Below are 15,912 nucleotides of genomic sequence, written 5' to 3'. Positions count from 1 at the left end.
ACAAATAATGTATTTCTATTCATAATTGATGATTATTACCTTACGTCGACTCATCTGTCTTGCTTTTTTTAGCTTGATTTGACATCTTGGCTGCCTCCCTCGCCCTGCGCTTTTCACCAGTCCTTCCACTCTTCTCTGGATGTTCTTTCTCCTCGTCTAAATTGTCTTCGCCTTCGACTTTGGGCTGCAGGGCTAGTTGAGAGTAGAGGTCGAGGTGCTTGACATCCTTTTCTGCGCCTGGAGGATGATATTAGACGGAATTATATGTAAGAGGTTAGAGCAGTCTTACCTTGCACAGTCAATCCATTCAACGTACTCACAAGCGAATTTTGTTCACTTATTTGTAGCTGTATATCTATCAGATAATACCTCAATAGAGCCATAATCTCCCACCTCTCCTTCAGAATTCAGCATGAGTACAGCAGCTGCATCTGGCGCTCCTCTGGATGTATCGAGCGTCACAACAAACTTGCCTCCGCCCATGTCTGCCATTTCGATGATAGGATGCTGCAAATCAACAGCCTGGATATTGAACTCGTTGGCCTCTACAAATGCTGATTTTCTCGCGTAGAAAACACCTGTCGCACTGCGATATAACGTTAATGGAGCTGCTTGCACAGCGCTTTCAACTCACCCGCATGAAGTGAAGAGCACGAGTGGGTCAACAGCATCACCACCCGCATCCTTTCCAATTCCACTAACCAATATGCGATCAATGCACAGAATATGCTCACCGTAATCAGCCGGAATATCATCGCTCTTCAGCATCTTATCTTGAATTTTGATTGCTCTCACTGAAGCATGAGCAAGAACAGCATCTCTCACGTCAAATCGCCTCATTTCCTTGCCCTCTTTGTAATTCCACAGAATAATATAATCGTCACCACCACCAGACAAAAGAAGATTTTCATCGAGTACACCGACTGCAGTGATAAACTTTTCGTGGCCGAGACAGAACATATCAATGACATATCCCAGTGGGTTCCTTGATATGCGTATGTGAGCATCTCTGTCTGCAGAAATGATGTGTGAGGGAGTGACGGCGACATCATTAACCATTGAGACATGTCCAAGCAGTGGTTCCTTGTCCTTGTTTTTAGTTTTTGCGTCATTCTCCTTGTCTTGGTCCGTTCTATTGAGCTTGTAGGTGAAAATATCGCCGAATTTGTCTCCAACGAGGACAGTGTCTTCGTTGAGGAGATTGAGTGAGTTTGCACGCTTGCTGATGAGGCTGAGGAGTGGTAAGCAGATGTCATAAAGCCAGATGCCCCACACACACTGTGTCTTTGAGAACGAGTGCATCTTTCTCGATATTCCAAACGTTAAGCTGCTTATCGTCGCCAGTACTTATCAGCTGCTTATCGTCGCTGCTGAATAGGAGCACTCTGATAGGCATCGTGTGTCCTTCTGTGCTCTTGAGGACTTTGATGCTGAGAAGGCTGAGTGGGAGTATTGTAAACGAGGCCACACGAACCCATCAATTACAGCTATTTGATTGTTGGATGCTACAGCCAGAACTCCTCCTCTGCCACACCGCAACGCTGAGAAAGGAAATAAGCTCATGATTGTTATGTAGATTACAAGATAAATCCATTTTACTCGCTTTTACCTCCTCTATTCGAAGCCAATGGATCTTTCTGTGAGAATCTCCCTGATGTTGGCATAGGTGGGTTGCTTGTGTTGACTTGCTGTGTCTTCTCGGGTGTTTTCTCGGACGCAGGGGCAGTTTCAGCCGGCAACTTGTCCCAGGAAGTGCCGGTGAGATCAAGATCAGCAATAGTGCTAACCTTGCGTTTATCAGCTTCAGAAGCGTGTTTCCGGAAGCTAGTCATCGCTTGTTCGCCTACGCCAGCCTGATTGAGGTCATCAAGTCTCTTCTCAAATTCAGCCGTTCGGGCCAATCGATCCCTCTCTATTCTAGCGCCCTTTTGCTCCTGCGCTGTACCATAGTACCACATACCGCCAACGGCTGCGACAACGGTGGCTCCCTGCGCATAGACTCTGTATCTGAAGAACTTGTTCGCTGCTCTGCTGTTACCCCTTCTAATCTCCATGGCTGCGCGTGTGAGCGCTATAATCGTCGCACCGATTCCTATGCCTACGTCAGCGTTTGTCTGTCACTCAACTCGATACATTCCCACCAATAGGAACCAATGGCTGTTCAACCAATTTGCGATATGCCTTGTCTTTTGGTGACTCATACCCAAGTGGCAACGGCTTGGGAGCTGGCGGAGGAATTGGTGGTTGTGACGCCATAACGGTTCTTCAACAAGAACAATGAGCGGCGCCGAGGCTAAAGATAAGGTTACAAAATTTAATGAGTGAGGGTGTTAGTTGCAATCATTCTGCCGAATTAATCTCAATACAGCCCCTGCGCCGACGCTGCAAAGAAGAGCTTCGAGTGTTTAGAAGACAACTACTATCAGAAAGAGAACTGCAAAGAGGTTTTCGAGAATTACAGGAGTGAGTCTCATTTTTATAGCCCCGCACAGCTCACATTAGCCCAAGATTGTAAGGCACTCTGGGTAAGCAAACATTGATAACACTCCCACCACCACACTCACACTCTCCCAGCTCAAAGCAAGGCGAGAAGGCAAATCTTAATGTATCACGTCATTACCATTCAATATCACCCACTTCTCGATACGCCTTCCCCAATGCCCAGATTGTGAAGGAGAACTTGTAATTTGGATATGAAATAGCGCAATTCTTGTTGAATATACCCTAGTAGCATCTGCATTAGACGGTTTGAATATCATTAAACCACTCACCTCAATCGCTTCCTGCGTCCAACTACCGTCTTTGTTTTGTCGACTCATTATCAATCGTACAGCGCGTTTGATTGGCTCTTTATGTGGGTATCTGGCATGCAACAACGCAAGAACGACCCACGAAGTCTGCACTACCTGACTGTCTTGGTGCTGAGTGTATTCCTCTGTCTCGCAACTCAAATAAGATTCTCCCCATCCACCATCTTCTTTCTGTTTGCTGAGAAGAAACTCGCATGCTTTTCTTACTTTTTCACTGTTCTCGTAGTGCTCTCCTACCGAAGAAAGCGACTCTAAAGCAAACATAGCCGCATACGTGAAACAAATGGCCCAACTCCCATACCAACTTCCATCTTCTCTTTGTGCGGCATGAATATACTTGATAGCTGCATTTGTTGTCCTTTCTATATCCTCTCTACGATAATCTGGCTGGTGCTTCTTGAACAGTGACAGTGCCGTAACGACAGATGTTGTACATTCTGGGTACGAGTATTCGACCATAATCTTACCGAAAACTTCAGCAGGGTTGAGGAGTTCGAGATGTTTCGAGCCTCTCGTCAGCTCATACGATGCGAAACCACCATCTGCGTTCTGCATCCCTAGTAGCAGATCGACTGAATCATGTAAACGTTCATACGAGACGTGGTGTTTTGTGTGCCTGGTAGGAGTTTAAAAATAGCTTTGCGCGCACTTCATACTCACTTCAAATACTCCTGAAGGTATATGACAGACTTTATGCCTTCAGCTGTGCAGTCACTGACCGTATATCCTTGTTCAGCTGTACTAAATGGCCATGCACCTTTAGTTGGTTGACGGTAAGCTGGATAGAGCGGATCTTGTCTTATTTGGCATTTGTCAATCCATTCAAGGAGCTTCTCAGTGGCTTGCTTGTTTTCTTCTTCTTCGCCAAGTCCCGTCTCAACGAGTGCTTGAGCAATGAATGCAGCATCCCACTTATGTGTTGGTGAGCAATAAAATACCTACCTCTTACACCCTCCCACCTACCAGCTGAGATCCGTTTGTACCAGTCTCACGCAAGCCATCAGGACCAAGCCACAAAAAGTCATTTGTCTTTTCCAAATGCTTCTTGACGGCGTTAGAATCAGGCCCATCAGCATCCAGACGGCAGAGCTGGTTGAAAGCCTTATTGATAGGCGCTAATCCCTGATAACATGTGTTCTCATCTTCGTGAACGATATGCGTGTAAGCTTTCCTTAGAGCTGCTTGTCTAAGCGGTGGTATAGAGCAGGGTTCATATCCGTAGTAGAGAGCAGCATTAAGGGCGTCCATTACAGCTGAATGTGGTTGGAAGAGATCGATTTTGTTGACGTTGTTCCGCTGTGCAGACCAATCAATACTAGCGTACGGATCCACATACAGCTCTTGTTTCAGCTGCTCTGTAAGCTCAGTCGATCGGCCTATGAATCTCTTCCCATAGAGGTATGACATTGGGAGGTAAATCTGTATTCAATTAGGAGGCAAAATCTTTGAATATTACCAACTCACCTGTCTGCAGTGTATCCACCATTTGGTAGGATGTATTGGCAGCCAATCTGGTAGCAACCTAGACACAGAGTGAAAAAAGTCCAAACAATATTATTAGACCTACCAGAGCTCAGGTGGTACTGGATTGACACCATCCCAATCGTATACACCTAAGCAAGCAAGCCAAAACTTCCCCCACGCTGGAGATCCAGTTGCACCGCCTGTGTGCATTAGCTGTATTCGTCTTTCTATAAGCCATTCTACGTACCAAGCTTGTGCAGAGTCCCCCTAGCTTTAGTCATGACAGGGTGATCTGCTTCAACACCAAGAAGCCTAAGCGCTGTATAGTTTAGCGCTGTACCGAATACAGTGGATGGACTTTCAATATGTCTTGGACATCGTTAGACAGGCATGATGAAATGTAGACTGCTCACATTCCCCAGCCGCCATCAACTTCATGAGCTCTGTTAAAGAGATAGCGAATAATTTCCACTCTCTGTTCCTCGGCGAGTTTCACACCTGATATGTAATTTGAAATAACGAGACCAGGAAGCAAGAACATGGGACCTCCATATTCACCAGCCCAGTGGCCATCTACGGATTGAATTTGCTTGTAGAATTTGAAGCCTGGTGGAGTGAATGAGCGAAACGGAAGAGCAAAGGCTTCAACAGACCATTACGAGCAGCGTCGAGGGGGTTTCGTGGCTCAGGGAGTTGAGGTAGATTCTAAGGATGATTAGGTGAGTGTAATTGTGATACTGGGATATAAAACCCACAATATCCAATCCCAACCAGTATTTATCTTCAATACTCTGCGGAGAAGCAGCCGATTGCTCAGGGGAGAGATACTTCCACTGGTGCCTGCCGACGTCAGTAACTATCAACCTCCATCGGGTGTAATCAGTCACAGGCTTGTGCGGCACATCGTTTATCGTTTGAGGCGATGTCTTCATTTGTGATGAACGTTGATAACAACCATCATCGACGTAATATAAAATTAAAATTAAAATCCTATTAAATATTATGGTTAACTTTATATCATTTATTGGTCTCCTTTTAGGTGCTGCTGGCGCTGCTGCTGCTACATCCAAACAACCACCTACAACACTTCAAATTGGAATCAAAGAAAAAGCTGATCCTTGTTTACATACAGCGCAAAATGGTGATAACCTGAAAATGCATTACGTTGGATCGTTATTCGAACAAGGTACCGTTTTTGATTCGAGTAGAAAGCCTGGTAGGCATCCTTTTACCTTCAAATTGGGTGCGAATCAGGTCATTTCTGGCTGGGAGCAGGTGCGTTTCTTGTTACCCTTCTTTTCTCCCTTTTTTTTCCCCTCCTAACGCTCTCAAAGGGCGTTCTAGGCATGTGTCAAGGCGAGAGACGCAAAGTAACAATACCGCCTGCACAGGGATACGGGAACAGATCTATTGGTCCTATCCCTGCTGGTTCTACTCTTGTTTTCGATATTGAGCTTCTTGACGGTGCGACGGGTCCTGGAAAAGTAACACATGAGGAATTGTAGATTGTACTATTAAAACACATAAATTAGTTAATTACACAAGGTATGGGGTCACCGTGATCACCGCTGGTCCTCTCAAATTGTAGTCTGCTTTGGTGATGGCGAAGCTCGAGTGATCTGCTGATGTTATCTGGAAATCGTTAGCGCTATTGCTATACTCTGGCGACTCTTACTTTTGCTACAATACTAGCGCCCAGGAAAGTGTTTAAATCATCTCTTTTTTTGAAGTCTGCAAAGTAATCTGGTACTTTGAGCACCTTGATAGCTGATGCTGATGCCTGCAACTCGTTATTGTCACCTTTGCTGAGGTATGGTTCGATATGTGGTGCTAGCAATTGCGAGAAGCCCTTGGAGCCAGCCAGAGGTCCTGCCAACACCAGTCCATTCAAGATTTGCTGCCTCGTTTCAATCTCGCACTGATCTAATGTATACACGATAGCCTCAGGTAGACTAACTCGTGTCTGCTCCTCATCAACTCCTTTCAAGCCTTTCAGGAGGTTCATGTTAAACAATGGCTCCCAAAATCTTTGTCTTATCTTCCCAACAGATACAGTGCTTCCGCGCCACTGCACCTCAAATCTCCCTTGAGAGGCTGCTGGGTTATTTTCCTTTGCGTCCTTTTCATCAATTAAATTCTGCTCTTGACCACTAACGAGTGCGGCTGCGATATCCAACTCCTCTCCTTTCTTCTTCTCTTTCTCGTCTTCCTCGGGTAGAAGCGAGAGCGAGTGAGGATGGTTGAACAGCTCTTGAGCAATCTCGACCAAAGCGTTAAATTTCTCTTGCTCCCCCAACGCGCTAAGCTTTTCATGTGCGAGCAGATGGCTGTCGCTCTTCAGCAGACTTGCGAGATAGACTGACAGCTCCCGTGTGCCAAACCTCCAGTGCGTAGCAGCCGTATACTGAGGCATAGTTTCCAGTACTGGTACAACATCAGTAGAGTCGTAGCCTATATCGATGAAAAGACCATTGACACTGCCTGAAGCATAGAGACCAAGGACGGGGCGTTCTAACAGTGCAAACACAGGAACGTTAAATCTTTCAAAGAAGATTTGAGTAATCTTCTCGCTTTCATCCTTTGACAGTCCGTGTGGGACAGTGACCAACACCAAAGCAGTTGCAGCACGTGGGTTCCCAAGAAGCTGCTTAAGGGCGTGTTTCCAAAGGGCCTCTGCACCAATCCAGTCGTGTATACGACCATCACGCCACGGATAACTTATCTCAATAGGCTCTCCCGCCAGTAAGGTATCTTCAAGTTGCTGTCCTACGAGATAACTCGATGGCCTGAGACGCATCGGCTGCTTCTCATCCGTGTCCATGCTGTCATCTAAATCGCCCTTGGCTATTCCATCCAGCGTCGTCTTCTTGACGCCGACTTTTGCTTCGAATTGCAGCTGAGGCTTGTGGAATATTTCTCCGAGCGGCTTGCCTGCGAGCATCGTCCTGCCTGTTTCTATAACTATTATATTGCTTTCCTGATAATTTCTGAGTCCATATTCGAGATATTAGCTCTGTGCCTACCCTCATCTGCGCAGTGCCAGTTCTTGGTGGTTTAAGTTAGAGAGGCGGCAGCGGCAACGGCAGCTATTGAGGAGGCAGGATATCGTGTACACTACACGGATTATCTACTCCAGTCACGGAAATTGATAAGAGATGCAAATACATGAATGAGTGTTATTGTTACAATGAGTGTGGATGTGCGCTGCACATTATAATATGAACTTAGTATTGCTCTATTTCATTGGTCCTTCCAGAGAGCCAATCCGTTTGCGTCTCGCTTAGTCCAATTGCCAGGCCCAAACGTCGTTCAATACACCTTGAGGCATTGAACCAAGATCTGTGAAGAGTGCTTCGGACATGTCGTAGTGGTTGTTTGCACATGCAGCGCCTTTATCTTGTTAGAAAATTTTGGCACAAGCATTCTGCAACTCACATTTGTCGGCAACGTAACCGTAGCTAGTGACGCCATTGACGTTGAAGCCCTGCATTTGTTGTTAGTGGGGTCGAATAGTTAGTCTTTTCACCCACCATCCACTGTCCACATGGGATTGGTGAGCCAAATCCGACAGCGACAAAACGATCGTCGTTTGATAAGTACTGGCCGCAAGCACCACGGTTTCCGGTCTCAGCATTGTACCAAGTGGCTTGGTTACCGTAGGAGTCTGCTGAGCGCTTAGCTGCAGGGGCACCAGTTTGGGTAGGTGCGGCAGCGACCATTGAGGCGATAGCGGCGACGACGATTGACTTGTAGAACATTGTAAAGAGAGTGTGCGTGTTGTAGATAAAGAAGAGCTACAAATGATTCTCAACTTTTATATCCCACAAGACGTTCGAGATTTTCGTCCTCCAGGAACTCTTGAGGTGAGACTTGTAACTTAATCGTGTGTTAGATGACGATTTCTAGCGAATTGTACAGCTTTTCGGAACTAATCGTGTGAATTAATTTCAGTTTATCCCACATGTGTAACAGTTTGGCATTCTCTGGAAGCAGATAGTGTGAGTCCAGTTTTTGCCAAATTTCGAATCGTCGCTAACACCAAAAGCTTGGCGCCTAGCTTCAGGGAAACGGGAGACATTCTCTAAAGCTGATTTTGAAGCTGATTATGCGGTATTTGACCTCTACAAGATTTTATGGTGAGACACTCCAACTTGAAAACAAATTTGCGAATGTTTAAGATGCAGTCTGTGGTAAAATTCGAGAAAGCTGTGTTTAATTACTCTATTAACCTGTGATATCGTTTGTTCCTAAGTGTCAGCTTGGTGTCGGAACTTTGGTTTCGAACTTTTAGCGTCGGGAACTCCAAGGTGAACAAATTCAGATAAGATAGGTATGAAGATATCATTCTATAGCGTTAACAGCACAGCTTTTACGATCCCGACTATGGTTTACATGTTGAAACCTTAAATTTTATGCCCCACGCTAGAGGTTATGTCTCACGCTAGCTTGTCGGGTTTTCCACGCAAGAAGACTCTCTCATCAGTGCTTAAAGCTCTCGTTCTAAGCAGCTGGACAATTGGTAGATGGGAAATGGGCCGTTGGCATGTTGTCAGATACTTTTCTATATACCACAACGATAACATATTTGAATTGATTTGAGAATTAGTGCATGATTTGATGGAATACTATATATTATTTTATGTGAATGGATCAATAGAGGTGCAGATTTTGATTGTACTGGATCTACAGCTTACTCGTGGCTCTGCACTATCGGACACTCTGGAAGGTATAACACGACCTAAACCGAGATTTGGCGCGTATGAGACCCTATCTAGTTGCGTGAATATCATACATAATACTAAACACACGACTGAGCATTGTCAAACACGGCTGCGGATGTTAAGCATTTATGTGTTGACAGGCAGATATTGAGCATTTATACGTTGGTATAGACTGAAACAAAAAAAAATTTGCAATGAGTGTATTAACAAAGAGTGTACAGTAGTGCATAGAGAAGCACAGTAGAATTTTTACAGTTTTGCAGTTTTGTCTATGTCTATAACTTCGATCTAACCAGAGAAATCAAAGTGCACAAAGCACAATGTGCCAAGTGCAATCTAGAGGGTGCTTGGCTCAACCCAGCTATCGACTTGCCATGCCCAGATGTCGTTGATGACACCTTGGCCGAATGCACCAAAGTCGTTGAAGAGGGCTTCGGACATGTCGTAGTGGTTGTTGGCGCATGAAGCACACTTGTCGGCAACGTAACCGTAGCTAGTGACGCCGTTGACGTTGAAGCCCTGCATTTGTTGTTAGTGGGGTCGAATAGTTAGTCTTTTCACCCACCATCCACTGTCCACATGGGATTGGTGAGCCAAATCCGACAGCGACAAAACGATCGTCGTTTGATAAGTACTGGCCGCAAGCACCACGGTTTCCGGTCTCAGCATTGTACCAAGTGGCTTGGTTACCGTAGGAGTCTGCTGAGCGCTTAGCTGCAGGGGCACCAGTTTGGGTAGGTGCGGCAGCGACCATTGAGGCGATAGCGGCGACGACGATTGACTTGTAAAACATTTTAAAGAGAGTGAGAAACCTGTTCAGTGTATGCGGACAAAGACATGAAGAAATCGAGCGGCTTTTATCTAGTGAACAAAAGGTCTGGATCTTAGGAACCTTTTCATCACTAGGTACTTGAATGAATGTGTCGGATGACATCACGTCATATCTGAATCATCATCTGAGTCAACTTAACTAAATTTTTGGCTCGCTTCGGGAATAACAGGGGTGGTTGAGAATGACAGAGTAATCTACTTACAGTTGCCTAGCAAAATCTGGCTTCCTCCGACCTCTACGTTTCGTCTGGCAGTTGTCAATTGTGGATTGAAAATCGCTCTGAAAGTTCCATTCGGTTTCTGATGCTTAAAAGGTAATTGTCAATTTGTATAAAAAATTCGCAAATAAAATATGGAAGACAAAAGAAAAAGGTATCGAATTGCAGATAGAAGGTTTGAGATGCAAAAGTAAATGCATTAACCCGGAATTGAACCGGGGGCCGATCGATGGCAACGATCGAGGTTACCACTACCCCATTAATGCTTATAAACATTCATTTTTACATCAATATATATCAAACCCTCAAGAGGCCTTAAACGCGACTCTTTTTGATTTTAAAGAACTTCAGGATATACCACAACGTTTAAGTTACGCCTAAAATCTATATCAGCCTATTAGGGTGCCAGCTTATCCTTGTCAACCAGTGATACTATCTCAAAACGGACAGAGGGTTCCAAAACGGCTCTTAAAAGTCCGCTTAAAAATTAATCTGTCTAAGGCTATCATGGAATTATTATAAGCTATATTTTACACACAGCTTGTTCAATCAGGGGGATTTTATATAATTGCAACAGAAATGCACCTCAGCAGTGTTAGTTTTAATATATTCACAGGAATTTATAGCTATATCACAGCCACGCAAGCTCATACCACAATGACTCACACCGCCGATAGCGACCTAGCCGACTTCTTCTTTTCAAACCACTAAGCAAATCAAAATGAGTACACCACCAAAGCTCTGGCTCAGATGCGAGACCAAGGAATTCGAAAAAAGAGCAGCGCTCACGCCAGCAACGACGAAGCAGCTTCTCGATAAAGGATTCGATGTGACAATTGAGAGAGACCCACAGCGCATTTTCGACGACGAGGAGTATGAGAAGTGAGTTTATTTTTAAGATAATTTACGCACAAGTAACTCACACGCTACAGAGTCGGTGCAAAGCTCGCACCACACAACTCATGGCCAACAGCGCCAAAAGATACGTTAATCATTGGATTGAAAGAGCTCCCAGTCGAGGACAAGCCGCTCGAGCACACCCACATCCAATTCGCACACTGCTACAAGCAACAAGCTGGCTGGGCTGATGTATTGAAGAGATTCGCAGACGGAGGCGGAAGTCTGTATGATTTGGAGTTCCTCACTGATAACAGCGGTCGCAGGGTCGCTGCATTTGGCTTCCACGCAGGTTTTGCAGGTGCAGCTGTCGGTTTGCTCTCACATATTGCCCAGCAAGAAGACAAAGAACTTGGTCATTTAGAGCCATACCCTAATGAGGATGAGCTTATCGACGATCTCAAGAAAAAGATCGCCGCAAGCAGCTCCAACAAGCCTATCAAGGCTCTTGTCATCGGTGCACTCGGCAGATGCGGTAGAGGTGCTGTGTCACTCTTCCAAAAAGCCGGTCTCGCAGATGAGAACATTATCAAGTGGGATATCAATGAGACCGCAAAAGGTGGCCCATTCCAGGAGATCCTCGATGTTGATATCTTCGTCAACTGCATCTACCTCAGCTCTAAAATACCAAACTTTATCGATCGCCAATTCATCGAGAGTGCAGGCAAGGACCGTAGATTGTCGGTAGTTGTAGACGTCAGCTGTGACACTACTAATCCAAACAACCCAATTCCAATCTACAACGTTAATACTACCTTCGATAAGCCAACAGTACCAGTCGAGTTAAATGCAGACGTTCCTCCAATGCAGGTTGTCTCAATCGACCACCTCCCTACTCTCCTCCCAAGAGAGTCTTCGGATGCATTCTCACATGACCTCCTCCCATCTCTCTTCGAGTTAACCAACCGCAACACCGCACGCGTGTGGACGGAAGCTAAGGATTTGTTTGAAAAATTCAAGGGTCAAGCGCTTGCAACCATCGGTCAGGCGTAAATGTACTTAAATTATTTCTATTTATACAACTCGTTCAATAGTACAAAATTTGGTTGTCCTTTGATTCATTATTATAATTATATTTTCAATTCACATTAATCCTCTTCGCCTTCTAGTGATTCGTAGCCAGCTCTATATGCCTTTCTGCGTTGGTATGCTATAAACGAAGCGTATCCACCACCACCAAGCAAACCTGTGCCTGCCAAAGCAGTAAAAACAATCCATCCCCATCTGTAGATCCACGAAGGCTCGTAGGGTATCAGAACTCTATCTAGCACGACAATTCCGCCGCCGATCGACATAGAGTGTGGATCGTCTTGGTCTGAGTCCTTGTTGTTGCTGTTGCTGTCTAAAGCAGACATACTGGAATTGTAAAAGTGAGGTGACGCCCTTCCAAATCCCAAGACAATAGCAAAGTCTTCAGGCCCGTTGACATCTCTGGCTCCTTTGATACCGACGGTCCAGTCATTTTCCGTTTTCTTGAACGCCACATCGCCGTATTTGGATGGCCCACCCTCAGTATAAGAGAGCAAAGATGGATAAGCCATGTCGTCGTAAATAAAAAGAGGATGTCCGCCATTCGTAGGCGGTACATTATCCTGCTCTACCAAACTGTATGGATCTCTGTCTTCGAGGTAATCTGGGGGTGCTGGTAGGATGTGCATTCTGACTAGAGCTTCTAGTGCTGCTCTGTCATCATAGTAGTGCGTGAGATTAATGTGAGTGAATGCGTCGTCATTTGGCGTTAACACTGTATATGGTTTGACAGGATGCCCAATACTTGTGTTGCGCTTCTCGTATGGATTGTTGTAGTCTTCTGGAGGTGGTATGTCTCCATCGAGGAGCCAGTGTAGCCCGGACTTCTGGAACAGATCAAGCATGGTGTTGGCGTTGCTGCCCTTCAGCAACTTTCTCAGGGTGATGTCAACCTCTGCAGGTCGTTCAACCTGATCAATAATGTGTATGACGCCGCTAGAAGTGAGAATGTCGCCTTCTTTTATCACAGCCTTTCTTTCCTCCCCATTAAGAGAATAACCAACCTCGTTGCGGAGTGAGCCAACTGTTTTCTCTGTTGCATTGCCTTTGTCTCGAATGTGTAAATCAATATCTGTGTCTAAGAGCGTCTTGTATGTACCGTTAGTCATATCAGATAAGTATACGATATCGTTGATTACGTGGTAATTTATCAACTTGGTCAATTCAGACTTTGCGCGACCCTTGAGCAAGTACTTCATCGCATAGCCCAGCTCCTCAAATGCATTATTGGTTGGAATCAGGAGCGTTGTTGCCGGTACATGCTTAAGGTACTCGCCCATCTCAGCAGCATATACTGAGGCTACAAATGTCGACAGGCGAAGGTCCGATACAGCAACACTCATTATGTCTTTTGGTGGCTCTAGCACTGAAGAGATGAAGTAGATTGACTTGTTTCCCACATTAACTGTGATTTGTTAGAATGACGTTAAGGCTAGGGATTAGGCTAGAGCTTAGGCTCGAAGCGAAACATACATTCATTAGCGAGAACGCTCGCGTGGTTGAAGCTCCATCCGCCGCCTCTACCGGCTTTGTTGGTCGATTCAGGTTTGTCTTTGCGTTCAGACTTGGTTACGACGACTCGCTGTCCGTGTCCATCAAGCATATGTGTCTTAAGCTCTGTAGCAATCAATTCACCAGACTCAACGTCGTCCTTTCGGATGTTACCAGGAATGATGTGGTACTGAAGAGTGTTTGCCATATCGCTGTGCTGTGAGAGAGCGTCCACGCTGCCTTCCCTCATACCATCAAAGACATCGTTTCGAAAGACTAGAAGCGTTGCATTGTCTTGGTCATCCTTCAGATACTTATCAGAGAGATGTGCTGATCTGAATAAATCGACGAAACGGGTGGCGTTTAATCCGACCAACGCCTTCTCGGAATCCAGCAAGAGAAGTCGAGGGGGAGTTACGAAGGAGTCTATCAGATGTATGACTCCATTTGACGCCAAAATGTCAATTGTATTGATCTTGGAAGTCGTATCGTCATCCAGCTTAACTTCGAAATCGTCAACTTGCAGCTCTGTTTTGAGGTCTGTTTTAAAGTATTTATCAGAGTCCCATGCTGTACTCCAGCCCACACCATCTCCTCTTCCAATATGGCCTGACATCAAACTCAACAGATCTGGATTAGCGTACAGTTGATTGTGAAGGTATCCATAGACAGCATCGTCCAGGGCTTTGAAGGCATCGTTGGTTGGGAGGAAGAGAGTCAGACCTTTTGCGTTGTCATGTTCTAAGTTTGAGATGGCCTGTGAGGGCATCAAATCAGCCAGCATGGACAGAGATGGATGGGAGCGAATTTGTGTGGCTGTGATGGGTGAGCTGTTGCGTTTGAAATGTCAAAAGTACCACCCACCAAGATCTGCGGGCGGAATAATCACCGTATCGATTGGATAAATGACGCCATTTCGTACACGCTTCGGTTTGCTTGAGAGAATAGTTGCAGCACCGTTATCATTGCAGTTGCCGGTGTAGTTGCCTCCCACAGCAACATCCCTAAGTCCAAAGCAGACTTGAGAGTCATTAGACTTGCCGATGCGCACGTGTTGTCCAGCACCCATAAGGGACTTTCCATCGCCAGGCTCAGGCAGCCAGGGCGAGTGCGGCGGAGGATTGTAAGTGGGCTCACCAAGCACGTTGGCTGGGTGCAAGAGGGTTTGGTGTAATTGAGGGAAGTGACTATCACTGTTATCGTGAGAGGCGGTGTAATTTAAAATGTGATAGAAAATAATCTCGCGACTTCTCTCGTTGAGGTTGTCAGCGAGGCTGTGTGCGCCTTTCGAGCTCCTGATGGCGTCGTTTGTGGGGGCGTAGATGGTGAGATCTTCGAGCTTGTTAATAGCGGGAACAAGTTTGAGTCGCTGTAAAATCCTGACGAGATCTGTGAATTGAGGATCTGCGCTGAGTGCGTCTATGACTGTCATCTCTGCCGGCGAAGTGGGATCCACGGGGATGAACGTGGATGAAGATATCTGTGATTTTCGAGGCCACGCAGAGGTACTGGCTAGGCACTGCAAGAGTACCATCACCACTGCAAATATTGTTGACGCTTTATCTCGCATAGACGTCATTTGGCGGTTTCGGTTCAAGGGGCGCAAGCGATTTCAAATTTGTTGACATTTACAGTTGTTGTTGTAGCCTGGCATATTGCAAACCCTTTTATGGCAGGTATATATCCTCTAGGGACAAAGCAGGGGACTACTTTAGGCGTTCAGATGTATCGTAAGTGAACATAGTACAAGCTGCTCTCACATTTGGAAATCTAGCAATATTTCTTCTGCAAAACCGCAATGTCTAATAGTAGGAATCATATTTCAAGATTTACCCTTGTTTAGCACCCACTCGGCTGCAACGCCAGATCGACCTGTGATATTCAAAGAAAAGATCCATACGATGAAGTAGCAGGCGCAGAAGGATCACGTCAGACAGTCTGCATTCCTTGAACAGCTAAAATAAGTCGTTCTTGTCTAGAGTTGCTATGCGCGCTTCTAAGTCCAGTTTGACACTTGAGTCATCTGAGACAGTCTTCCTAAGCTGCCTAAAAGAACCTTAAATGGAAACATTCCCAAACATTTCCTCTACTTAATCTTATCTTGAACAAATTACCTGTAATAGCTACATCCTCAGCCGAATGCTCCTTGTTACCTACACGTTGCACTTCTTTGTCAGGGATCATTGTCCTTTGTACTGTGAAATCGCGGCTTTTTTTAAATTTTAGCCACATTCCCGAATTGAAACACAGTTTCGGAAAAGCTATTACTCGTTTACAAGATACAAGTTTCAAGTCAATATGGCCCATAGCATGACTGTCTTGTGGCGAATTGTGGCGAATCTCGATAAGCGCCTGCAAGCCACTCTATTCAAACCTCAAACACGCTTCAACGGTGCATGAAAGCAATAACACATGACAACAAAGTGCAAGTTATAATTGACATGGAATATC

The 15,912-nt window shown here is 45.4% G+C and overlaps 9 protein-coding genes and 1 non-coding gene across 10 annotated transcripts; 2 read left to right on the top strand and 8 right to left on the bottom strand.

The window, feature by feature from the left end:
• Positions 1–40: 40 nt before the first annotated feature.
• On the bottom strand, positions 41–1,563 carry J056_002078 (tRNA (guanine-N(7)-)-methyltransferase subunit TRM82; the record flags this gene model as incomplete). Its single annotated transcript, XM_009267942.1, has 6 exons — positions 41–237; positions 290–347; positions 394–586; positions 635–1,231; positions 1,278–1,430; positions 1,475–1,563. The coding sequence occupies 6 exons, from the start codon at positions 1,561–1,563 to the stop codon at positions 41–43; spliced, it is 1,287 nt and encodes a 428-aa protein (XP_009266217.1).
• Positions 1,564–1,595: 32 nt separating this feature from the next.
• On the bottom strand, positions 1,596–2,256 carry J056_002077 (uncharacterized protein; the record flags this gene model as incomplete). Its single annotated transcript, XM_009267941.1, has 2 exons — positions 1,596–2,092; positions 2,142–2,256. 2 exons carry the CDS (start codon positions 2,254–2,256, stop codon positions 1,596–1,598), a joined length of 612 nt encoding a protein of 203 aa, XP_009266216.1.
• A 360-nt stretch (positions 2,257–2,616) lies between these two features.
• J056_002076 (Lanosterol synthase) lies at positions 2,617–5,206 on the bottom strand (the record flags this gene model as incomplete). Its single annotated transcript, XM_009267940.1, has 10 exons — positions 2,617–2,724; positions 2,772–3,426; positions 3,471–3,721; positions 3,774–4,229; positions 4,275–4,332; positions 4,378–4,474; positions 4,522–4,643; positions 4,688–4,880; positions 4,928–4,979; positions 5,030–5,206. The coding sequence occupies 10 exons, from the start codon at positions 5,204–5,206 to the stop codon at positions 2,617–2,619; spliced, it is 2,169 nt and encodes a 722-aa protein (XP_009266215.1).
• A 70-nt stretch (positions 5,207–5,276) lies between these two features.
• On the top strand, positions 5,277–5,779 carry J056_002075 (protein 2B; the record flags this gene model as incomplete). Its single annotated transcript, XM_009267939.1, has 2 exons — positions 5,277–5,549; positions 5,609–5,779. 2 exons carry the CDS (start codon positions 5,277–5,279, stop codon positions 5,777–5,779), a joined length of 444 nt encoding a protein of 147 aa, XP_009266214.1.
• A 31-nt stretch (positions 5,780–5,810) lies between these two features.
• Positions 5,811–7,215, bottom strand: J056_002074 (SWI/SNF and RSC complexes subunit arp9; the record flags this gene model as incomplete). The annotated part of the gene is made up of 2 exons (XM_009267938.1): positions 5,811–5,906; positions 5,950–7,215. 2 exons carry the CDS (start codon positions 7,213–7,215, stop codon positions 5,811–5,813), a joined length of 1,362 nt encoding a protein of 453 aa, XP_009266213.1.
• A 339-nt stretch (positions 7,216–7,554) lies between these two features.
• J056_002073 (uncharacterized protein) lies at positions 7,555–8,032 on the bottom strand (the record flags this gene model as incomplete). The annotated part of the gene is made up of 3 exons (XM_009267937.1): positions 7,555–7,664; positions 7,710–7,758; positions 7,805–8,032. 3 exons carry the CDS (start codon positions 8,030–8,032, stop codon positions 7,555–7,557), a joined length of 387 nt encoding a protein of 128 aa, XP_009266212.1.
• Positions 8,033–9,331: 1,299 nt separating this feature from the next.
• Positions 9,332–9,788, bottom strand: J056_002072 (uncharacterized protein; the record flags this gene model as incomplete). Its single annotated transcript, XM_009267936.1, has 2 exons — positions 9,332–9,514; positions 9,561–9,788. 2 exons carry the CDS (start codon positions 9,786–9,788, stop codon positions 9,332–9,334), a joined length of 411 nt encoding a protein of 136 aa, XP_009266211.1.
• Positions 9,789–10,239: 451 nt separating this feature from the next.
• Positions 10,240–10,310, bottom strand: J056_004896. Its single transcript has one exon. It is a non-coding gene; the product is annotated as a tRNA-Gly (tRNA).
• A 455-nt stretch (positions 10,311–10,765) lies between these two features.
• J056_002071 (Saccharopine dehydrogenase [NAD(+), L-lysine-forming]) lies at positions 10,766–11,934 on the top strand (the record flags this gene model as incomplete). The annotated part of the gene is made up of 2 exons (XM_009267935.1): positions 10,766–10,926; positions 10,977–11,934. The coding sequence occupies 2 exons, from the start codon at positions 10,766–10,768 to the stop codon at positions 11,932–11,934; spliced, it is 1,119 nt and encodes a 372-aa protein (XP_009266210.1).
• A 95-nt stretch (positions 11,935–12,029) lies between these two features.
• Positions 12,030–14,893, bottom strand: J056_002070 (Transforming growth factor-beta-induced protein ig-h3; the record flags this gene model as incomplete). Its single annotated transcript, XM_009267934.1, has 3 exons — positions 12,030–13,375; positions 13,444–14,277; positions 14,326–14,893. 3 exons carry the CDS (start codon positions 14,891–14,893, stop codon positions 12,030–12,032), a joined length of 2,748 nt encoding a protein of 915 aa, XP_009266209.1.
• Between the last annotated feature and the right edge of the window lie 1,019 nt (positions 14,894–15,912).

The sequence above is a fragment of the Wallemia ichthyophaga genome (genome assembly GCF_000400465.1).
Source record: "Wallemia ichthyophaga EXF-994 unplaced genomic scaffold scaffold2, whole genome shotgun sequence".
NCBI classification, from domain to species: domain Eukaryota; kingdom Fungi; phylum Basidiomycota; class Wallemiomycetes; order Wallemiales; family Wallemiaceae; genus Wallemia; species Wallemia ichthyophaga.
The sequence above is the reverse complement of the archived record's forward strand: the minus strand, read 5'-3'. Positions and strand labels throughout refer to the sequence as shown.